We start from the raw sequence: 19,819 nt of genomic DNA, 5'->3' as shown, positions 1-19,819 counted from the left end.
CCCACGCACCACCTTGAAATATACCTCACTATGTTCAGTGTCACCTGAGCCATTGGCTTTCATGGATAAGTAGATAGGGGCACAAAGTGGTTGACCTGTAAATCTTCAATTCAGAGAAGTCAATAGCAGAGTGAAATTTTGCAAAGTTTCATAAGATTGCCACTTGGCTACTCACCAGATTGACACAGACATTGATCAGTGACCTAAGGTGAGGCAGGAAGGATATGATTGGCTGCCTCTGAAGTGTCAAACAAACCCCTTCAATCAAATTGCTGGCAGGCTCCCACTCAACCTGTCGCCTGGAATACAATATAGGAGCCATTAGCAGCTTGGCTCCCTTCTGGAGAGTCTGAAACAAGTGAATGAAGCAGTGATTCGGACGCCATTTAAGTCAGAATAGATACTGAGACAATGAAAGCTTCACACGGGATGAAGTTTACCCATGTTGTTCCAAAAGTACAGAGCACACTGGGAAGGAAAGAAGATACTGAAAACGTAGCAGAGAAACTCCTGCCCCACTGGACTAATGAGACAAAATCTATTGAAGAAGAAAAAGAAATAATGAATGGGTTGCATATTAAATTTTCTGGTTTATCAATGAAGACTGCTATTTTAGAAAGCCTGATCCCAATACAACTTATTTGATGCCCAATCTGCATTGCTGAAATCTATTTATCAGACTATCTTATCAGTTTTTCTGACTACTACAAAATAGAGCAATGTGCTTAATCCCTGCCCTCAAATTCACATTAGAATAAAATTGTTTAATTAAAAATGTATATTCTTGGCTTCCTAAGAAGAAAAATTTTGTGCTATGATCTTTGGTGGTATATAAATGGTGATGTATAAAAAGTGAACATGGGTCTTTTGTAATAAAATTTATCCAGTTCGCTTTATATCAGACCCTGTAAATAGATAACACTTTCTAAATATTTTGGATATGATTTTATTTTTTGAATTTTGGACCACATCTGGCAACACTCAGGGGTTACTTCTGGTTCTGCACGCAGAAATTACTCTGGCAAGTTCAGGGGGACCATATGGTATGCCTGGGATCAAACCCAGGTTGGTTGCATACAAGGCAAATGGCCTACTGACTGTGCTATTGCTCTGGTCCCTGGACAGGAATTTTAGCCTTATATTTTCTATCAAAATAAAAGATTTCCAATGGTAAATGGGGATGTGCATAAATGATGATACTTTGATATTACTGAGGCACAAGTGCTCACAGTTTCAATCAACATTTTTTCATGTTAAACTCAGCTCACTTAAAGAAAATAATCCGGAGCCAGCGAGGTGGCGCTAGAAGTAAGTTATCTGCCTTGCAAGCACTAGCCAAGGAAGGACCACGAGCTTCAAATGGGTGTGGCCCCCCCCAAAAAAAACAAAAAAGAAAAGAATCCAAGGAACTCCCAATTTCACAGCATTATTCTAAGAAACTGTCTACCACTAAGCATAAATAATTGATCTAGAAATCTATTAATATATTTTATGAAATGAATAATACTATAAATAATATTCATAATATATAATATAAATATAACTTAAATAATAATACAATAAAATAAATTTATAATGTATTGAGACAAATGGGTAAACATAATGGGATGTTTAACATATTTAAATACAAAGTTATTTAAGAAAATGAATTGATTTTGATACATTCTTGAAAGAATTAAGATTTTGGTTTTATGCAATATTATGAATATTTCATTTTTGTAGGAGTACATTATTGCTAAGTAGTTCTATGTTACTAAAATCCATAATAATGTCAAGTTATTAAATAATGTAAAGTACATTAAGTATTAGAACAAAATCCTACTTCATTTTCTTTTGTAAGTTCAGTAAACTCTGATAAATGTGTTAATGAGAAGAACACAAACCAATCTCTGGAAAAAGTCTGAAAAATTGATAAAGTGATCAAAGTTCTTGAGAGTTTCATTGATTTGAAAGTTGGCTGTAAAGTTTGTTCTATTAAAGGCCAGAAAATTCCATCACTCTTGCAACTAGTGAGTTGGGATTTTCGAGTGGGTTTATTGATATTTATCAGCTGTATGATTTACGCACTATAACTATTAGTTTAACAATTGATATTAGATCTACATGAAAACCTTGATTAATTTAATTAATTGATATAACTGCCTTGATTAATTGAGATTAACCATAGGAAGGTTACCAATGTATATCTAAGCCCACAGAGTAGAGATCAACTGGATAGTAATGTTCACTTAGTACCACCTTAATGGAAAATAATCTCATTTCCTGATATCAATCTTGGTTTATTTTTTGCTGTCTCTTAGTTGAATATTGTAATGATTTTTATGTAAACTACTACTTAAAATATCACATTGAATATTGTTTTGATATATTTTGTCTTCAATTATTTTATTTATAAGAAATATTTTGATTATTTCAAAAGGATCTAAAGTTTGCTTACAAGAATTTATTTATGACAATATTAAGGGATCATAATAGCTAATAAGTGAATGGATTTATATTTATATGTGTGTGAGTGATCAAAACTAGAGTCTCACACATGTGAACAGTATATTCTACTACTGAGCTACAATTCCTAGACCCCAAACATATATTTTAAAAAATATCTTCTTCAAAGTATAGCCCTCATTACTTATTTGGGTATATATTAATATGCCTAGTTAACCATGCATAGAAAAAAATTTTCATGTCATTCATTCAAATACAGACTTAGCCATATTAAAATACAAATACCTCTCACTTTGAGGCTTACAATAGCAACAGCTAACTTGAAGACTTCCTCACCTCAACGTCGGCATCTTGTGAATTTTGTTGAACATTCTGTCCAGTCTCTTTAAAATGAGGATCAGGGCTGGTCTCACTGCTTCTGCTGTCCAGTCAGTAATTGGGAGCATCTCCATGATGTAGCGCCGAAGCCCTCGACTTTCCATTGTCTGGGTGTCATATGGTGCAAGCTTTAGAAGGGAGTGTGCAATTTCTGCCAACCTAAAAATGGATTTTTAGAAAAAAATACAATTCCATTAAGGGAATTCAATTCCTCAAATCTTGTGAAGAACATTATTACACAGATCTTTTACTCATAGGGGTGCTTTAGCCAAATGCAATGATGCCTGTTCATGGTTATTAAAGACTGTGCTACATAGGGGTATATATCTGATGAGGAAGTTAAAACACAGAGTTTAAGGATATGCCAAATGAAGAGGTCAGAGAGTAGAGAGATCACTCCTATGACAGGAGCTTTATATTTTCCTAGAAAAAAAGCTATATTCTAAAATATATATTCAAAATTTCTATTCTATCACTGGGATCTTTGGGGAACAGGGTGGACTGCCCCCCCACCTCTATTCTGGAAGTTCTTATAGGCATGCACAGTCCACAATCACTGCCATGTCTACTCATTGGCCAGAGCCATATACTCGTTTCACTCTTGAAAGAGGCAAGCCAAGCTGCAGTGAATCATAGATATAAAAGTCCCATGGCTGATTACACTGGGTGTCTTGGGAGGGTGGAGGGAGGTCATGAAAATCACCCATCCTGCTGAAGCCCCACAACTGCCACCACACCAATGACCCAATTTCACCAGGGCTTTTTGTTTGTTTGTTTTGTTTTGTTTTTACTAATTTCTGCAGAGACAGCTAACCTCCCAAAACTGAAGATGTGCCATTAATGGGACTGAGATCACTGGTGTCTTCTTGGGGACATGGCAGGCTACCTCCTCCCATGCTTCTGGAATCCATACAGCCATGCACATGATCCATAGCTGCCACCATGTCATTTCATTGACCCAGTTCCACAGATCCTGGAAATCCTGTGCAGCTGCATATGCAGCCAGCTTCACAACACCTCTATATTGTTCAATACTGTCAAACCAGCTGAAATGCACCAAGTAAGATGCAAAATTATTGTAGAAGCCACCTAAGCTCAACAAACAAAACTAATAGAATGCTTAAAGAGCAACAAATAGCTTAGTAAAACTTCAAACAATGACATAATGGCTTCACTATGAGGTACATCATTTTCACAAATGTTTTAATAAATTTTTAATACATCTATTACCATTTAGTTGTGACAATTAGTATTAATTATTTATTTATGCCAAGGGATAGGCTTGGGGGATGTTGGAAAACTGATGGAGAAAATGTTACATTGGTGGTTGGATTCGTGTTGGACCATTGAGTGCCAGAAATTACTTTATTATGAGCAGAATTTGTAGAATCTGAAAAAATATAAACAAAAAAGACAACTAAAATGATGATTATCTGTAGTCATTCGAGTGTATAAAAATGAAGCAGATTTTGGAAGGATGTCAAGACTTAATAAAGAAGTGGTACAGAGTCGACTTGTCATATTAGTATTTGGTCTAAAGGAAAAACACATTCAACATAGAAAGAGACTACAGCTTGAACAGAAAGTTGGACATCTTCAAGAATAAGAAGAGAGTTTGAGACAAATGAACATTTGAAGTAGTACTTCAGTAATAAGAGAGCTAGGAAACAAGGAAAGTGGAAAGTTCATAATAACTTTTGCATATAAATTGTATCTAAATATCCTATTGATCTCTAAATTGCACAATCACAGTCAGCATAAGCGAGGGATAAAATAAACAAGTAGCAATTTGAAATGCTCCCCAAGAGACAGGCTTAGCAGTATAAGTCCAACCAAGTTAAAATATATAAAAAAGGCACTTTTTCTGGAGGAATGATATAGGTTCAGAGTGATAAGTGACATGAATCTTTTTGAGAAGAAGGAAATCAGAGTACAAGTCTGGAGCTACACTTAGGCAGGCCAAAAGGAAACATTTTTCCAAAAAAGCTCTTCACTCTCAGTATAGGCTATTTAACAAGAGACTTTTGAGCCAGTAGGAAAATCATGTGCACTGTTTAATTAGTAGACCTCAGAACAAGCAAAGTTTGGTTCAGGGCTGAAACTGCTCACTTTTCTGCAAAACTCAATGAAACTTTAGGTTATAATCTTAGGAGGAAGAATAAATTATCAGGCAGAATGAAACTACGTTTCATTCATTCTATTTTCCATGTGAAATAATGGTAGAGAAAAGTTGGATTCTTGTGATAAATTACAATCTTGATAGTAAATAGCAACTGAAAGAAGGGTGCTTTTCTAAGATTTCATAATTGTTTTATTGTACTTTTTAAAGGATAAAATATAGAGACCAGGCTTTGGTCTTTATGAACATTTTCTCTTGTGTACCTCAAGATCTTTTTTAATACATTTTCCTAGAGGGCTCTAGATAATATGCATACAAGTCACAGAAGACAATTAATCCAAGAATCACCAGTTTTCATCCTGAAGATCCCCACTGGCATACAAAGATTCCAAATGACATCCAGGGGTCAGGGAAAGCAAGGCCTGTACCTCATGTGTGATTTCACATCCAGCAGTTCTAGGGCAGTGACTCGAGGCTCCCCAGCCAAGTTTTGCAAGATTTTCAGCCTTGGTCCACAGTGCTTATAGAATTCAGTGCAAATGTTCAGTAGGGACTCTCGGGGTCTTCTGAACTCCTCCCTAGCAATTCGCTCATCAAGCTCCTCTCTAGGAAGGCCCTGTCCTTCCTCCAGTAAGTGAAGGTTTTCCCTGTGAAAGACAATAGGTTAACTGGCAGTCCAACTAGAAGTATGAAAAGAAAAGGGTAATAGTCCCTTATATTGTATGTAATTCAAGTTAATAAATGAGGAGGGAAATCCAGGATAGCTGTCAGTTGAAGGACAAAGAAAGTTCATTATCTGCGAATTGAACTTGCAGTAATAAACTATTATAGCATATATTCAGTGCTTTGCAATGCCATGCACCTAAAACTTATAAGGTAATGCTTCAACACAAAACATTTCTCAACTTAGACAAGATTCCAAATTATAGTGGCTGGACACAGATATTGAATGAGTATTTATGTAGAAACCATGGGATGATTATATGAGAGACTTATAACAGCACAAAAATAGCAATCATCAAAAGGTGTCAGAACTAGTATGAAGTGAGTGCCTGTCTTACTATACCTGATAAAGTGCAGTTTGGCACCTTGTTCCTGGTACCTGGGAATGAGAAAAATAGCCTATATAAATATTGGAGAAGGAATACATCTCCATAGTGGCATTAAAAGAAAAACATTTTCCTATAAAATCCTTTTTGTAAAGCTACACATTTTGATAGGCTCACAAATGCACACATAGTAAGCCTAATATATAAAATTTGTACCACTCATTTGGTTATGGAAGTCTTTTCAGAAGAGATGACTGCTATGAACAATGTTTTATCATCATAAAATTTCTTTGACTTTTAATATGAAAAAGATATCATGAGTAAGGTTTTAACTTCATATAAATATATATTCAATGTTTTAAGGAGACTGCAAGGCATTTATTTTCTTGCTAATTCTGCATACTGGGAAAAGAAAACTTTCTCTCAAGCAGATTGGCAGTTTTCCCTATTTTAAATTCTTTTCATTGGAAGAGGTAAATTAAAATGTGTTTATGAATATGCATGTGCTATAGTATTTAGAGTTTAACACAGAATAAAGCAGGTAAAACTCTGACTTGTGAGTTTGTGTCTTAGTTACCTCAGAATAGGGGAGGGAATTAAGTTAACAACCACAAAAATGTCATTTAAAAATCTAAGTCAAAATTTGAAAGAAATGTCTGAAAAAGCTTTCCAGATGAAGAAAATTGCCTCTGCATAACTCTACTTGGAAGGAGAAGCCACCTTCTGTTTATTGTTTCATTGCTTTTTACTTGGAGATACATGAAATTACACTGGAATACTTCACAAATTACAGGAGGCAGAGAACATCTTGCATGTTTATGCAAACAAACCAACATAGCTTACAATCTACAAAGGTGGGTTGCATTTCTCTTTGGCCTTTTATTATTATTTGTGTGTGTGTGGGCGGGGTCACACCCAGAAGTGCTCAGGAGTTAGTCCTGGTTCTGCTCATAAATCACTCCTGGCAGACTCGGGGGACCATATGGGATACCAGGAATCGAACCAGGGTCCTTCAGGGGTTGGACATGTGTAGTGACTACCTACCACTGTGATATCGATCCAACCCCTCATAGGCCATTTAAAAAAAAAGTCTTTTTTTATGACTCTAAACTCTAACCTTTTCTTTTCTTGAAGATTTTCACTCAGCATTAACTGTTTTTACGATTCCTTTCATTTACAAGAGTTGGCATTTAAGTTATATGAAACTAAAAGATCATAGAAGAGTAAGACCAGTGACTGACCTGGTGTTCACCCCAGAAGATATGGTGTGGTTGGCGGTGGTGGTCCCTTTGTGACCTTGGTCACACCTGCTCATCTGTGGGGCTGTCATGGGCCTGTACCAACAACAGAAATCATCAGAACAAAGCAATACATGCAGTGCGAACTGTTATGAAGCCCTTAAATTAAAGAAACACTCATAGATTTTAATTAGTTTTAGAGTCTTAGGAAAAAACATATGTCTAGTTTTAACTTTTTCTGTCACACTCTAATACTCTCTATTCTGAAAGGCAGCTAAAAGAAAACGTTGAGTCCCAGGAGTCTATAAGTTTACCATGACTTAACTTCTACTTGGTTCTGAGAACCAAATGATAACTTTGTAAGAAATCAGATTTCTTTCTAAGTCTGAACTGATGGAGAGGTTAGAGCTCATAATTTTCATTTCTACAGGTACCAGGAAGTGTAATGTTGTTTTAAACATTACAAAAGGCTTTACATCCATTTAAGCCACCTACTCCATAATCTTTTTTTTTTGGTCTGAGAAACTTTCCAAGAATAAAAGATTCTTCTGGTCAAGATTATACCTAAGGTTCTCCAGAAGAATTAAAAATCCAATTAAAATCTGTAAGTTAAATACTTAGAAATAGATATGAATCACCTTTTTAGTTTTTGAGAGACATACTTAATATGAGATCAAGTTTGTCTCTGTACTAGCATATGAGTCATAGAAGCCATGGGAAAAATGATAATTTCTCATATATAAAGTTTCTTCGAGGCTAGCTTTCAGTGTTTATTTCTCTATGCTAAATGTGGCTGGGAAGAAAGTAGGATTGTAACAGTCATGCCAGACTTTTTCCTTCTGCATTCTTGTTGTGACAGCAAAATTTAAAGAAGTCCCACACTTCTGTCCACTGGTGTTTCTCTGGTGAATATGTTACATCGTATAGCAAAAGAGAAATCATCTTTATAGTCTATTTCCATTACACCAGCCTTCTAAGAGCTGAGATTTTCTTTGGTTAGGACAAAGATTCTAAATGTAGGAAGATTCAAGGCACTACTATGGATAAAAAGGTAAAAGAGGTCATGTAAAGTAGGTTATAGGCATCTTCTTAAGCAGAGAACAATTTCTAGCAGACATTCAGCAAGGAAAATAGATTTCAGACCAAGTTGCTTGGAAATGGATTCACACCCCTCTTCTCCCCACTCCACTCCAGAACATTCAAGTACAAAAACTAACATCTTGATTTTGGCTTTGGGAGACCTGGATCAGAGAATACAGTTAAGCCTGCCTGAACTTTGACCCTTTGGTATTAAGGCATAATTAATCATTGTGTTTTGTTTAAAGCCTCCAAATTGTGTTATATGACAAGAGAAAATGAATACTTAGTTGCTTACTTGTGTAAGCAGTACTTATGTACTATTACTTATAAAATGTAAATTGCCTTTATTAGATGATTAAAGATATTAGGATGTGGAAGAGAAACAGAATTCCAGTTATTTTCTTTCTATGTAAAAAGAAACATGAGGTCATATATATATATATATATATATATATATATATTTTTGTTTGTTTTCTTTCTGGTTTTGGTCCATACACAGCAAAGCTTAGGACTCATTACTCCTGGCTCTGTGCTCAGGATTTACTCCTGCAGTGCCTGATAGGCTACGTGTGGTACTAGAATTGAACCCAGGCAAGCACCTTTCCAGTTGTACAATTTCTCCAGCCAGTTTTGTTATGAACAATAATAACTCAACAAATTGGTCTTTCATTCAACTAAATGTTAAGCATACCAAAAAAACTGAAGTAAAAATATTTAAACACTAAAGTTCCATCCATAATGCTTTATGAAATATTAGTATACTTATTTTGGGTAAGTCATTTGATGTATCCTTATAAAAATAATAGAAAGGTGCAAGTTGACTTACTGTGGTTGCAGGAAAAGACTAGTGATCTAACCAGAGAGTACAGAAAGAAAAAAATAGTCCTAGGGTCTCTTTAGAATATTCTTTGTCCTGAGACTTTCATAAAACCATCATCAATATGAGGCAGTTTGACATGGTACCCTATACATTGTTTTTTAATTCTTCAGTTTGGGTGCATGTGACTACTTCAGCAATGATGTGGTATTCATGGCTTTGAGACTATATTCTACTACCTGAGATTGGCAAAGTTACTCATGGTAAGAAATGAAACATATTGGCTTAATGAATACTACTCTCTCTCTCATTTGTATATACTAAAATAAAGAAATCGTAGATCTCTCATCATCAGAGCAAGAAAGGAGTGTGTGGGTGGTGTTTTTGGTGAAGGCAAACCATGGTAGAATTTTATTTCGTGAATATGGCTAAATAGGTTAGAGCTACAAAACATAGACAAGGAATAATGTTTCATTACTTTGCCATTGAGGAAGAACAACTCTTTCCAGCTAATTTTAGTTAGGAATAGACGACAGTCAATCACATAAATTACTTTCCAGTAATTACTTTCTAGTCCACCTTCCTCTCTGCTCTCATCCTCCTCATCTCCTTCAATCTAATCTTTCTTGACATAATATTTCTATCTTGATTCTCCTGCTAATTATCTAAAGACAGGACTAATTTCTTATAGCTTTCTTTAAGGCTGAATTTTGGAGTTAATTCACTTTTTTATTGTTAAATCTCTCAGAATAATGGAATCTTTCATTGTTGTTGTTTTGTTTAATTTTTCTTTGGGATGTTATGTGACAATGATCAGTCACTGTGCTCAGGAATCACTCTTCTCAGTATACAAATATATCAGAGATTAAATCTGGTTTGGCTGCTTGCCAGGCAAGTGTATTATTGGCTATATTATCTCAGGTTTGTACTATGTAATCTTCTCCTAATTTAATCTATTAATTCTACTATTCAAATAAAATTCTGCCTTTTATGTTTGTTACACAGTGTCTGAAGTTATAGCAAAAAACTTCCAAACCATTAAATTAATAAAAGTTTAGTTGGAATTTAGATATTAGCCCTAATCAACTAAACCTAAGCTAATAAATATGTGGATCATCTTTTCATATTTACTACATAAGCTCTCCTATACAATTTTTTGCTTACCACTAATTCAACTACCATAAGAATTTTAGCCAGGTATTTTTCAATGTTGAGTAAACAATGAATTTAAATATAAAATAATAACAATAATAGCATACTGCTACATTCAGTGTACTTAATATCATTTAGTTGAACCATTTAAGGAGTGTTTGCAATGTTAAGCTTGGAAAGAATGAGTTTGATTATCATCTATAAATAAAGACTGAGTTTAAAGTTTTTATTCATCGCATGCCCCCTAACCTTCATCATTATGAGTATGAGTATTTCTGCCTATGATATTACCTGGTGAGGACTTCCACACTGTATAAAAGAGCCTGGAGGGATGTTGCAAGAGCTGCTGTGGCTGCAATCTCCTCTCGAGCAGCAGGTACAGTCTCTACTTGTGATGTCTGCTTTTTGAGTTTTTGTAGGTAACATGGAACTAAAGCTTCCAAGACCATCAGCATCTGAAGACTTTAACAAAAAAATAAAACCAAATCACATTTGATATCATCTTTGTTTTTTGTTGGTTGTGTTTTCTTTAAGAGCCAGGACAAATAAAAAGTTTCTAAAAAGAGATGATGAATTCCCTTTCTTCCTCCACCCAAATCAAGATTTAATTAAAGCTGCTGGGTATAATTAAGCATTTAATAAAAGATGATGAAATGTTGGCTTCCTGAAATATGTTCTCTAGTTCAGGAAATCAGCATGCTTACAAATGACAGAAAGAATAAGAGACTCCTAACAATAGAAGGTAGACAGTTCATATTGAATAACAGCCCTCAGAATCATCAGCAGAACTATTCAAGAATTTATCAAGAATGATATTCTAATTTAAACAAATTTGAAACAAGAGAAAACCCTTCCCTAGGAGACTGGATTCCTAAGCAACAATTCTACACCAAGAGTATGAAAATAGTTATCCTGGTGCAGGTCAGCTTAATACGAAGAAGAGTCAGAGCATCGCATGTTGTCCCTGTGCCCCACTAGTTGGGATTCTGAGCTCTGTGGCTATCCAGCGATACTCAGGGCCATTGCTAGTCTGCCAGAATGGTTGTTGGGTTCAGTTTTATGGCACTGCCATTTGGAGTCCTTATGCTGGTGTCCACGATAACCATATGGTATAGGCCATTGCAGTGGTTGGAAACAGATTTTAGATTTTTTACATATTCAAGGTATGCATTTCTTTTTCTTTTTTTAATGAATTTTTATTTAAGTACCATGATTACAAGCATGCTTGTAGTTAGATTTCAGTCATAAACAGAATACTCCCCTTTATCAGTGCAACATTCCTACCACCAATACCCCCCCCCCCCCCGATCCCTGCCTGTATTCACGACAGGCATTCTATTTCTCTCATTCTTTAACATTGTCGTGCTAGTTGTTAGTGTAGTTATTTCCATAACAGCATTCACCACTCTTTGTGGTGAGTTTCAAATTGTGAGCTGATCCTCCCGACCCTGCCAGCTCTTAACTCGTCTCTGGACCTTATTACAGTAATGTCTTTCATTTTTCTTAAAACTCACAGATGAGTGAGACTATTCTGTGTTTGTCTCTCTCCCTCTGACTTATTTCACTCAACATAATAGATTCCAAGACACCCAAACACAAAATATAGTTTAGGTGAGGGGGTTAGAGAGCTGTGGCAAATGCTGTTGCCGCTCTGTGGCCCCTTTATCTCACAACCCTTTACTGTGAACTATTGCAAGAGTTGTACTGTACTATCTTTCCAATCCCACTATATAGCATTTTAAAGGAATAATTTATTATTTTTCAGGACATACACTACACATATATGGTTCTTTTGAATTAATGCCTCATTTGTAAAATAAAAAACTATTTTCAGAGGTTATGAGAACTATTTTCATATATTTATATGTATATATATCAGACAAGTCAACATTCTGAAATCAGGAAAATTTATACTCTGCATGTGAATCCTTTATATTCCTAGCATTGGCAGCTGACAGGCAAGATTCACATCCTGGCTCTTTGGGTGTTAGTTCAAATCACCTATTTGAAAGTTTACTTAAGTAGTTTAAATGTTCTTAAATTTTATTTGACATTAATTTTCATAAATATTAGGACAACATATTCTAAAAAAGATCAAGTAACTTAGAGGCTGAACAAATTCCAATTCAATAATTTAAATTTAATACGAATAACTATACAGTTCAAAACCACTTCTATGATGTGCTTTCTAAATTTATTCTTTTTTTTTTTTGGTTTTTTGGTTTTTGGGTCACACCCAGCAGTGCTCAGGGGTTACTCCTGGCACTACACTTAGAAATTGCTCCTGGCAGGCTCGGGGGACCATACAGGATGCCAGGATTTGAACCACTATCCTTCTGCATGCAAGGCAAACACCCTACCTCCATGCTATCTCTCCAGCCACCTAAATTTATTCTTTACCACTTACTAGTTATGGATTGATATTAGTTTATTTAATACTAATATTTAATATAATTGTTTTCTTAATTTTAGTCAATATTGGCCACATTTATCTACTGCACGGTACAGAATAAAGAGCCAACGTTACCTTCTGAATGATTCAGGAGCATATGCCACCACAGTAACACAGAGTTTAATGGCTTCACTTATAGAGAATGTCAGGTCTTCATTTCCATAGCAGAAATCTGAAGAAACATAAACAAAGTATAAAATAAGAAATTTTGATATGGGGATTAAGATTTTATTACTCCTAGGACCAGAGAGATAAAAAAGTGGGCCAATATTTCCTACTAGAACTCACCAAAAATGAGTTCTTATACTGCTGGGTATGGCTCTAACTTCCCCCAAATTATATATATATATATATATATATATATATATATATATATATGTGTGTGTGTGTGTATATATATATATATATGTGTGTGTATATATAATTTTATATATATGTATATTTAATGTATCAGTCTAACATTTCCTTTCCAGCATTTGTGTGTTGGTTTTTAGTTTTGGGGCCACACCCAGCAGTGCTCAGGGGTTACTCCAGGCTCTGTGCTCAAAAATCACTCCTGCAGGCTCAGGGTACCATATGGGATGTCAGGGATTGAATGCGGGTTGAATGTGTACAAGGGAAATGCCCTACCCACTGTGCTCTCACTCCTGCCCCTATATCCTTGTATTTTAATAGACATTTCTTTCCCAGGTATTAACTTCAAAGTTGTGATGTGGTTGATTTCCCTATCCAAATGGAAAATACTATTTTATATTTCTGACTTATTAGAGAAAACCTAAAGCATTTTTGTGGGGAGTAGTTTTCAATAAATTCACCTATTAGAAGCTAAGAGGAGTATTCAGATTCTTAAGTTAAAGAATTAATCTTTGTCTTTGAATTCCTTTAGTTCTATATATTCGTGATAATTAAAGATTATTTGAGTCTGAGAGATGGTACAGAGGGTTAAAGTGATTGCCTTGTATGTGGCCTAGCCTGGTTTAATCTCATATACCTTAATGTCACCAGGTTGATCTTTGAGCAAATAGCAAATGTGGAGCACAGCTGGGCATCCTTGTAAGCCTCTGAAGATAAAGTTATTTTTTAGTGTTATTCACAAAGATTTGTTCAGGAAAACCCAATTTCTGAAAACTTCAGTGAAAGAGTAGGTCTATTAAGCACCAGTTAAAAACAGATAATCAATTATTCCATGTTACAAAAAAATTAAAAAAATAGTTTGATAGGAATATTTTCTCATTAAATTAATACAGCTGCTTAGTTTATTTCTATCTTCTGTTGTTTTTGTTCCAAATATTCAATATGGAGGTTTTTTTTTTTTTTTTTTTTTTTTTTTTTGGTTTTTGGGCCACACCCGGTGACGCTCAGGGGTTACTCCTGGCTATGCGCTCAGAAGTCGCTCCTGGCTTGGGGGACCATATGGGACGCCGGGGGATCGAACCGCGGTCCGTCTCCTAGGCTAGCGCAGGTAAGGCAGGCACCTTACCTCGAGCGCCACCGCCCGGCCCCTATATGGAGGTTTTTTAAATTATAAATATTAGAAAGAATGTTGTGACAAATTTTTCTTTTACCTAATGACTTAAGAGGCTTCTCAGCTTTGACCAGTTCCAGGATGTCTAGAATGTCAGTGGTCTCTCCCTCCAGAGACTGCAGCAAATCAAACAGGCACTGAGCTGACACACCTTTGCTGCGCACCATGCTGGCAGCATCCTATATAAAGAAAGGCGATTTTAGTTTGTGATTTTTCACCTCAGCACTAACATGTTTTGATCAGAAATTCAAAATATGCAAGTATATTTTTCCAGTAACAATATAACATAGAACTGGTGTTTAACCAGTCCTGTACCCAATAGTGGATATAAGATTTTGGATTAGTGTTCTTAAATTTTACAGGACTGTTGAATGCTATCAAAAGAAATATTTGTGGAAACTCATAAAACTATATAAGCAAAATGTCAAAAATTTTATGCCAATATTCCCTCTGGTCTGTAATGGCTAGACTCAGAAATCCCAAAGAAAGCTTCCATGATGAATTAGTTTAATACTTCAAGTATATTTTGAAAACATAATTAATTTAACAATTTTGGGAACTTTACTGGTCATATTTGATGATAAATTTGTAAAATAAAGGCAGTTGTCATATCAAATCTATATAAAATACCTATTAAGATTAAAGTTGGGGAAAGTGACTCTCTCCATCTTTTTTTTTTTTTTTTTTGTGCCAAGGACTGCTTTAGCTATAGGTGGATGTTTATTTCTCCATACGAATTTCAGTAGCATCTGCTACACTTCTTTGAAAAATACAAGATAATTTTTACAGGGATTGTATGAAGTCTGTACAATGCTTTGGAAAGTATTGACATTTTATTATTTATTTATTTATTTATTTATTTATTTATTTATTTATTTATTTTGGGGTCACACTCGGCAGTGCTCAGAGGTTACTCCTGGCTCTAGGCTCAAAAATTGCTCCTGGCAGCCTCAGGGGACCATATGGGATGCCGGGATTCGAACCACAGTCCTTCTGCATGCAAGGCAAATGCCCCACCTCCATGCTATCTCGCTGGCCCCTTAACTGCCATTTTTTCTCACCTCTCCATCTGTTCTGAGTCTGCCAAAACACAAGTACCAGTGCTAACTCTTTTCTATAGCAATCTCTGAATGAAGAGACTTGCTTTCCTCATTTTCTTGGTTTTCATTTATCTGCACAGTGCTTACTCACAGGAAACTCCAGGAGTGGGGCCACACTAGCAAAGAGCTGGAGTACAAAGGGCTTCCGGTGTAGAATGTAGAACTGATGGCAGGCAAATTCTATGGCTTGACGTAACTGTGGATTGCTTTCATAGTCAGAATATACCTATAGGATAAAAAAAGTCCACTTATTTAGAGAAAGCCTTAACAACATATTAAAGTTGTTTGCATCTAAAACTTGTAGTCATGGAAAGCCAGGAGAGGCTTGTATAACGCTGATTCTAGTTAAACATAACCCCCACCACCACATATTGTCCCTTGAGTACAATTGTATGTGGACCAAAACCAAGTAAAGGAGTGAGTAAATGAAACAGTAAGTACACTTTATCCAAGGAAGTTTATAATTAAGAAAGTTATTAGAAATGCATAGACATGCATCAAAATATCTGCTGCAACTGTGCTTATAAATAGTGGAAAATTTGAAACAGATTATTTAAAAAATTGGGATTATTTTAGTGAATTGTGGCTCTGCACTTAACAGAACACTGTGATCATTAAAGAAGATATTCTAGTGATAAATATGCAAAAAAGCTCCTATAGTACATTTAATGTTATATAAAAAAATACAGGTAACAAACTTGAATGCTTATTCTAGCTTTTGTTTTAAGATCCAAATTTTTAATTGCAGGTGGTGTTTTTGGTCACACCTTGTAACATTCAAGGATTACTCTGGCTCTATGCTCAGAAATTATTTCTGGCATGTAATTTGGGGGACCACATACAAAGTGAATACCCTACCGCTGTGCTATTGCTCCAGACTCCCAACTTTTCTTTTAAAAGAAAGTAGGATATAGTGGTATTAGGTTTTCAAAAAATAAGTGACAATTCTATAGGAGGAAGCATTATAGGTGATGCTCATTTTCACCTTGAAACTTCTTTTCATCTACTGAATTTTATAGTGAAGCATTTACTAGCATTGTAGTAAGTTAAAAATGCTATAAAATGGAGAAAATACCAATTATTTAAAAAAATCATTGTTATTTAAAATAATTTTCCCTTGGAGGCTGGGAAAACTATTTTTCATTTACATGTGTTTTTACATAATTTTATTAAAACTTCCATAAAAAAAAACAAAGAGGTAAGATGAGCTCTAGTCACAGCCTAAATTTTGTGCTCCATTCTTAAATGAAGCCAGATAGATATGAGGAAATAGAAACGCTCCTGCTAAATTTACCTCCTCCAATAACTTCATACCACTGTAATAAAAAAAGAAAATCGCTATTCAGATAAGCTTCCTCGGGAGAAAGATCAGCTTAACACATTTGTATGTGTTTATACATTTGTATAACGAGAGCAATGCTTCTCAAATTTCCTTGGGTACCAGAGCCATCTGAAAGGCTTGTTAAAATACATATTACTGAACCTGAAGAAACCTTTAAAAAGTACAGAATTTCTGATTAAGTTGTTGTGGGATGGGGCCCCAAAAGGTGCATTTCTAACAAATTCCCAGTTGTTGGCTATGTGTCCAGACACCTCTAATCTAGAAGAAATGGGAAAGCATATGGTCTGGGGAATCACAAAACAGCCTGGAATATAGTAGGACCTCTTGACAGTTTCTAGGGGAATTTCATTTGTGCCTTTTGCTGCATAAACAAGAATGCAAAAGTTTAAAAGTCTTTCATAAATCCTATGGGCTGAGAGTAGAGTAGTACTAGGTTAATTGGGGTATGAAGGGAGAAGGACCAGGCACCTGCAGCATAGTGGGCAGAATCCACTGGTAGCCGCTGAGAGAGAAGAGGTGATTGAAGTGCACAGCACTGTTGATGACGGTGGCAGCATACTGCCTGAGCAAGGCACTGTCTTCAGGGTGGAGAATCAATGCCCCATTAAAAACATTGAGGAAGAGCATGATTTCATCTCCCCAGGGAAACTCGCTTGGCATCCCCAGGAACATCTCCTCAAGGAGCTGGATCCACAAGCTTTTCTGAAGAGTATCAAGGCCAAAAAGCTCCTTTCCAGCTGTGAGAAAACCAAAGAACAGGAAAAGAATTACTCCTTGATCCAGTGTAGGAAGAAGGGCTCTCAAACCCCAGGACACTGCTGCTTTGCATTTGTTAGAACTCTGGGATAAACATTGACTATGGAAAAGCTTTCTAGCTCAATAGTGCTGGCATTAGTACTTCCTAGTCTTCAAAGAACTGTCACCAACACCTCCTTCCATTTCACTCTGGGCTACACAGAGGCAGGAATTTGAAGCTTCTTGTTGCTGAATACACTGAACTTTAAAAAAAGTAATTTCAGCAAGAAAATGGACAGCTATTATTAGTTCTTGGTCTTTAACTTCTGGTAAGACCAGAGCTCACCTCACTATTGTTCAATAGCTTCTGGATGAAGATGAAGAAATTGCCCTAAATGCATAACTGAATAACAGAGCAAGACTTCAATGTTTTAATGTGTTTTCTCATTTCAGATAGATTTTGGATACAGTTCCTAGGTGCAGAATTTAATGATAGTTTTGAGAAAAACTATGTCATGTTACTAAGACTCCAATCAACTATAATCCATTTTCACTACTTCAGAAAGTCTCTACATATCCCATTCCAGGAACTTTATTTCTTCAAACCAGATGTAACCACTCTTCTAAAGTTTGTCCCTGTAAATGAACTTTTTCATCTCTTAAACTCCATACAATTTATTGACTTGGTAAGCCCTTGACTAAGCATTTCCTCAGCAATAACATAATAATTCTTTGAACTGTCTATAAACCCTTATAGTAGAGGTCTCAAAGGTATCTCTAGAAGATCATCAGTATCACCTGGAACTTCCTAGAAAAGCAGGTTCTAGGATGCCATTCCTGAGATTCTGAATTGGAAACTCAGGATGGAGGTGGACCAGCAATCTGTTTTATCCAGGGGTAATTCTAACGCATAATCTGGCTGCAAGAAACAGTGACTTAGAAACTGTTGTTCTCCAAGGGCAAATACGGACATGAAAAGATACTCAAGAGGAAATGCTTCTTTCCTAATACCTTGAGGATCACTGAAGAGTGAAAATTCAGCATCAATAGCACTTCGGGGGAATGAGGGAAGCCGGAGGAGGTCTTCTTGGAGCATGGAGACATGGGACTGTTTGTGGGCTGTGGGGATCTTCTGAGTAAGGGAAATGAGAAATAAAACTCGTCCCACTTCCTCCAGCTTCCGAGTGAACACCTAAGAGAAAAAAAAAGCATCAGAGAAGGAAAATTAGAATTAGCAATTCTAGTACTGAATTAAAGAAAAATGAAGAAAAAATGATATAAATTAAGTTATTATTAAATTTCTATTGTTTATAGTCAGTGATCTACTCTAGCATTACTGTATGTTCCTTAAAATATTTACATTAGGGGAATAGTGAGAAAAAATATTTATATTAGTCTCCAATTTCTAAAATGTCATTAACATCATTATGGAAAACTATCAAAGGATTAATGGCCTAACCATTTATTTTACAGAGGAACTTAAGGGCTACAGAATCTCAAAAGTAGAAAAATAATCTAGGTCATCTATTTCAATAAAATGGAGAACCCATATAGCAGCATTTTTCAACCACTGTGCCATGGCACACTAGTGTGCTGTGAGATATTGTCAGGTATGCCATGGGAAAAATTCCAATTTTATCCGTAACATGCAGCTTTGGCTCACAAATAGACCAATCATTAGATTATTTCATAATAATTATAAAATAATTTCATTGTGTTTATTTGCTTCCTATTAAAGAGAATTACTTTAAATATAGTCAATATAGGCACAGAGTTAATTTTTTTAACATTTTCTAATGGTGGTGTGCTTTGTGATTTTTTTTTTTTACAGAAAAAGTGTGCCTTTGCACAAAAAGATTGAAAAACACTGCCATAAAGTGAAACTTAAGTGTTTAGGCACCTGTTTCTGAATGAGCTCCTGCCCCTTCTCTGGGTGCATATGTACAAGGTTCAGCTGTGGAGACACTGACCTCCGGAAAGGATAAATATCCCGAACAAAAGTCTGTAGTGGGATTGCACAGAAAGAAAAATAAAAAAAGATTAAAATGATTACATTTCTTACTTCATTTCCAATATATTAAAATGCAAAACAATCATTTTATGTTAAAATGCAAAATAAGTATGCATTTTTGAATAGCTTTAAAATCTACTATCATATACCACACAATTCTACAAAATCTCAAGAAAGGTAAGTCTCTTTCTTAGCAAAATTTCAAACCACCTAGTTGAGGGTCCTTTCCAAAAGGATGGAGCTATGTCAGGAGTGGAAGGTCAAAGGCAATTTGATAAATAACATTTTGGAAGAAGAGGGTCACTGAAAAGTGATGTCAGTGTTTCTCCTGTGTAGAGGAGATACTCTGGTCATGCTTCAAATACAAGATGGGGAA

General features: G+C 35.6%; 1 protein-coding gene across 4 annotated transcripts in view; it reads right to left on the bottom strand.

Annotated features, from left to right (window-relative positions):
- UNC80 (unc-80 homolog, NALCN channel complex subunit) overlaps window positions 1-19,819 on the bottom strand; it is a 277,398-nt gene that overhangs the window by 28,368 nt on the left and 229,211 nt on the right. For all 4 annotated transcript variants that reach the window (XM_049784015.1, XM_049783997.1, XM_049784007.1 and 1 more), the window contains 12 exons: window positions 19,333-19,434; window positions 18,444-18,624; window positions 17,166-17,434; window positions 15,447-15,581; window positions 14,296-14,434; window positions 12,806-12,902; window positions 10,570-10,740; window positions 7,233-7,325; window positions 6,009-6,044; window positions 5,371-5,589; window positions 2,782-2,982; window positions 176-299 (listed from right to left, as the gene is read on the bottom strand). In XM_049784015.1, the coding sequence (XP_049639972.1) occupies window positions 176-299; window positions 2,782-2,982; window positions 5,371-5,589; window positions 6,009-6,044; window positions 7,233-7,325; window positions 10,570-10,740; window positions 12,806-12,902; window positions 14,296-14,434; window positions 15,447-15,581; window positions 17,166-17,434; window positions 18,444-18,624; window positions 19,333-19,434 (1,767 nt within the window). The remainder of the gene's footprint in view (window positions 1-175; window positions 300-2,781; window positions 2,983-5,370; window positions 5,590-6,008; window positions 6,045-7,232; window positions 7,326-10,569; window positions 10,741-12,805; window positions 12,903-14,295; window positions 14,435-15,446; window positions 15,582-17,165; window positions 17,435-18,443; window positions 18,625-19,332; window positions 19,435-19,819) is intronic.

The sequence above is a fragment of the Suncus etruscus genome, chromosome 1 (assembly GCF_024139225.1).
Source record: "Suncus etruscus isolate mSunEtr1 chromosome 1, mSunEtr1.pri.cur, whole genome shotgun sequence".
In the NCBI taxonomy this organism is placed as follows: Eukaryota; Metazoa; Chordata; class Mammalia; order Eulipotyphla; family Soricidae; genus Suncus; species Suncus etruscus.
This window is presented reverse-complemented; position numbering and strand designations above follow the sequence as displayed.